Source organism: Sardina pilchardus, chromosome 18, assembly GCF_963854185.1.
Source record: "Sardina pilchardus chromosome 18, fSarPil1.1, whole genome shotgun sequence".
Lineage (NCBI taxonomy): Eukaryota > Metazoa > Chordata > Actinopteri > Clupeiformes > Clupeidae > Sardina > Sardina pilchardus.
In genome coordinates this window covers 935,760-940,759 of record NC_085011.1, presented here as the reverse complement: position 1 = coordinate 940,759, position 5,000 = coordinate 935,760, and the positions used below count along the sequence as shown (strand labels likewise).

General features: G+C 45.0%; 1 protein-coding gene across 1 annotated transcript in view; it reads left to right on the top strand.

The window, feature by feature from the left end:
* The window catches only part of LOC134063758 (KH domain-containing RNA-binding protein QKI-like), a 79,502-nt gene that overhangs the window by 73,979 nt on the left and 523 nt on the right, over positions 1-5,000 (top strand). The window contains exon 7 of the mRNA XM_062519456.1: positions 1,010-1,084. Coding sequence (XP_062375440.1) covers positions 1,010-1,084 — 75 coding nt within the window. The remainder of the gene's footprint in view (positions 1-1,009; positions 1,085-5,000) is intronic.

Here is a 5,000-nt window from a genome sequence, read left to right as displayed (position 1 = left end):
AGCACCGCCCCCTTGCTCCGTAGCACCTCCCCTTGCTCATTAGCACCTCCCCTTGCTCCTTAACACCGCCCCCTTGCACATTAGCACCTCCCCTTGCACATTAGCACCGCTCCTTGCTCATTAGCACCTCCCCTTGCTCCTTAGCACCTCCCCTTGCTCCTTAGCACCTCCCCTTGCTCATTAGCACCTCCCCTTGCTCCTTAGTCCCGCCCCTTGTTAATTAGCACCGCCCCTTGCTCATTAGCACCGCCCCTTGCTCCTTAGCACCGCCCCCTGCTCATTAGCACCGCCCCTTTTCTGCACCTGTGCCCAACCCCTCAGCCACTGCTGCAAAGGGACACAAATAATCAGTGTTAGAGTTCAGACACAGCTGGCCTGCTGGCCCTGATGTGGCTCAGATCTGCAGGCAGCTGTGGATTGGGGAGCTCTCAGCCAATCCCTGATCAGCTTACTTGACTAGCCACGCCCCTCTCCCTGGTGTCTGTCCATGTGCTTGTCCATCAAACCGTTGCCAAGATACCAGCCCAGTGTGTGCCACATGGCCTCCACCACTGAGTGTGTGTGTTTTTCTAAATCATTATTGTTATTATTATTTCCGCTAAGTGCTACAATGTGGATTTTTACTGCTCAAGTGTGCTAAACCTATAAAAGAGAGCGTATTATTTGTGCCTTAAATATGAACATGTTTTTTATCATGTACTTTCTATTGTTTTTGTTGTTCCATCATTGGTCAATGTCCACAGTTGGACCACTGCTCTACAGCAGAGCGCCAGCTGATGGCCTGATGTGTATGACCTTGATGTGTGTGACCTGTGTGACCTTGATGTGACCTTGATGTGTGTGACCTGATGTGTGTGAGCTGTGCGACTCTGACTGTCATGTTGATTTTTATGGCTGGAGAGTGTTTCTCTGTGTTGATGAGTTGTAATGAACACTGATGATGATGATGATGATGGTGATGATGGTGGTGGTGATGATGATGATGGTGATGTCACTACCCTCTAAGCAGGTGCGGTGGCGGCCAAGATTAGGCGCTCTGACCTGCGCGTCCACCCCTACCAGAGGGTTCTGGTCGCTGACCGAGGTTAGTTTAGAACCTAGAACACACACAAACAAACAAACAAACAAACAAGCAAACAAACAAACTGACCTTCTTTTCCTGGGAGCCCAATGAAGAGAGGCTTGACCAAACACTCTGGAATAGAGTTGTAATGACGTTGGCCTTTCTTCAGTACACACACACACACACACACACACACACACAGGATGCTCATGACCAGTAGTGGACGATGAGATGGATGTGTGTGTCTCACAGGAAACATTACACAGCAGGTCCCACATACGCTTCTGACCAACCCTATCATCTGTGGTGACCAGCTCACACACACTCACACACACACACACACACACACCTTTTTATTTCAATAGCACTTTTATGTATGTCCCCATTACAGTGTGTGTGTGTGTGTGTGTGTGTGTGTGTGTGTGAGAGAGAGAGAGAGAGCGTGAAGGCTTCTGAGATGGGTCTATTTCATTTCACTGAACCCACCATCTCCCTTGTGTGTGTGTGTGTGTGTGTGTGTGTGGTCAGTTTAGTCAGTCCTCGTGGTCATCTGCTTCCTGTGTTAATGTGAATATGTCCTCCAGTGGTGGGAGGACTGGAGTCTGGCCATTGAAAAAACACTGTGTGTGTGTGTGTGTGTGTGTGTGTGTGTGTGTGTGTGTGTGTGTGTGTGTGTGTCCACCACAGAGGATTGGTGAGAGCCAAAACGATTATATGTGTTCATTTTTTATTGTGTTTTATTTTTAATTTTTATATGGTGTGTGTTTTACTTCATGGTCTTGGTACTGCTGTTATCAAACACATCTTCTGACACCTTATGGACATCTGACATGCATATATGTTTGTGTGTGTGTGCGTGTTTGTGTATGCATGCGCGTGTGTGCGTGTGTGTGTGTGTGTGTGTGTGCGTGTGTGTGTGTGTGTGTGTTTATGTGTGTGTGTGTGTGTGTGTGTGTGTGTGTGTGTGTGTGTGTGTGAGCACTGATGTCCATCACTGTGTCTCTCTGTCTCAGAGCTCTCACAGAGCTTGCTTTGTGTACGATGATACACACGTATACGCACATAAACATACACACACACCCTTTCCCTTGCACTGAATGCCACCACACACACACCACACTACACTCCAGGTCAGGGCAGCCATGATAACAAATATAACACCAAACCTCAGTCCCACAGATGATAGGAGTCGAGTAGGGGTGTGTGTGTGTGTGTGTGTGTGTCTTCTTCATGTCAGGTCCAAAAATGAGATTTTGTGAAAGCAGTATGTGAGAGCTTCACAGCAATTTCTAAAGCAAAATCCACTTGAGACATTTCTTTGTGTTCTACTGTACGTGCCGTCTTGTGTGTGTGAGTGGGAGACATCTTTTGTGTGTTTTACTGTAAATCCCATTTTTGTTGTTTTTTTATTTTGTTATTTTTTATTGTTGCAAAGAAAATAGTATGTACGTGTGGCCTCTTAAAATATACACAAATATATATATATATATTAAATCTACATATATATTAAAAGTATCTAAATGTATATGAAATGTCAGATTCTACGTGTATTTTGCAAAGAAATAGCAATTAAGATTATAGAGGGCTATTTTTAGGAAAATGAAATATGCATCTTAGTAGCTTGATAGCCATGTTAGACTTCTTATATTTTTGGATATCCATTAGGGCTTTCTACAAGTGAGGGGAGTGTTTTTCAGTCTTTCTATGCCAGAGCGTTTTCTACGCGGGGTCCAGTGTTATATCGCCATATGGCCACTAGGGGTCCAGTGTTATATCGCCATATGGCCACTAGGGGGTGTGGGATTACGCGGCCCCCAGCAGAACCAACATGGCTCAGCTATGCTATAGAGGAGAAAAAGATGATAACGATGATGATGATGATGATGATGATGATGATAAACAATACCTTGTAGTGTTGCTTTGTATGAATAAGGCTAAGATTTTTATGCTGTTGTACATACAGTAGATAAAAGATTTTGATGAAGAAAAACAGCAATAAAAATGTATTGAGTGTAACAAATTGCAAAGCATCCTGTTTCATTGGGCATTATGTATTTCACTTTAGCTAAACGCAGTTATTATGAGGTATATATATAAACATTTCTATTCATGTTATAAATAGTTTATAACTATTTTATTACCGTTGGATTCATTTCTACTCCAGACTCAAGATGAAATTGGCAATAAGAGTTTAACATCTTTCAGGAAATGAGGAAGTTCTTTCATTAGCTCCTCCAAAGATCCTTCATTACTGATAAGATAGAGCAACATAATGCATCTCTATGGAGGCAAATTTCGAACAGATCCTGTCTGCTTAAAGAGGCGTGTCGCAAAGACGTCATAGTGGGATATCGATCTCTGTCAGACTGGCAAGCAGTTCAGTTCAAATGTAACGTCACTTTCTAGGTCTGCTTACAGGGGGATTTCACCCCCCTCCCCTTTGCGAAAACAGAACGCGGAAATGGTCGAACGTTTGCGCCTCTCGCTCCGCTTTAACCCTCTCTGGCTCCTCACACCACACCCTAAGCCTCTCCCTCCACCAGACTCCTACTAACCTTGATATGATGTCATAATGACCTCACAGCTCTGTTCCTGCCCCCCCCCCCCCCCCCCGGTCCCTGGCATCAGCCCCGTGTGGGGCATCATCATGCTCATGGTTGTGCTCATGCTAACGCCACTAAACTGCATGGCAGAAACAAAAGCAATGAGGTGTGAGTGTGTTTGTGTTCTGAGAGGGAGCTGGCTTGGACCCGGCCCGGATCTGGCTTAGAACACGTCCAGAACTCAGCCAGTCGGCCCTGCTGACAAAAACAGCCTGAACAGCTTAATGTGGCTTGCTGGATGACCAGCATGTTTGACCATTCTTTGATGGTTGACCTGCTAGACCAACAAAACTTTTGAAAATACACTTCATAGCTTCATAAGCTAGTTCCTAGCTAAAACCAGCTACCAGCATAAGCTAGTTCCTAGCTAAAACCAGCTACCAGCATAAGCTAGTTCCTAGCTGCTACCAGCATAAACTAGTTCCTAGCTAAAACCAGCATAAGCTAGTTCCTAGCTAAAACCAGCATAAGCTAATTCCTAGCTGCTACCAGCATAAGCTAGTTCCTAGCTGCCACCAGCATAAGCTAGTTCCTAGCTGCTACCAGCATAAGCTAGTTCCTAGCTAAAACCAGCATAAGCTAATTCCTAGCTGTTACCAGCATAAACTAGTTCCTAGCTAAAACCAGCTACCAGCATAAGCTAGTTCCTAGCTGCTACCAGCATAAACTAGTTCCTAGCTAAAACCAGCTACCAGCATAAGCTAGTTCCTAGCTGCTACCAGCATAAGATTGTTCCTATCTAAAACCAGCATAAGCTAGTTCCTAGCTGCTACCAGCATAAGCTAGTTCCTAGCTGCTACCAACATGAGCTAATTCCTAGCTGCTACCAACATGAGCTAGTTCCTAGCTGCTACCAGCATAAGCTAGTTCCTAGCTGGGTTGTGTTTGGCTGGTGGCTGTGCTTCACCACGACCTCTACTGGCCTTCAGATAGCTAGCAGCTGATTGTAGAGCACATGCAAGTCCACTGTCTGATCCAGATGTTCTCCTCATTCTGCTCTGGATCGATTCCATTCCGGCCTGATGTGACACTTTTCAAATGCAGTTTCATTCCAAAATCAGAAATGAATCTGTTCCGGTCTGACCAGGTTGCAGGTTCTATTCTAGATCACAGGCTTGGTTCTGTTCTAGATCACAGACATGGTTCTATTCTAGATCACAGACATGGTTCTATTGGCTCTAGAGTCTGTTCATATCCTGGTTGTCATTGTTTTCATCCAGCCTTCACCAGCTGAGACTAACCTCCTCTTCTCTTTTCTCCTCTCCTCCCTTCCCTCCCCTCCCTCTCTTTTCCACCCCTTTCTTGTTTTCCTCTCTACATCTGTTTGTTTGTCT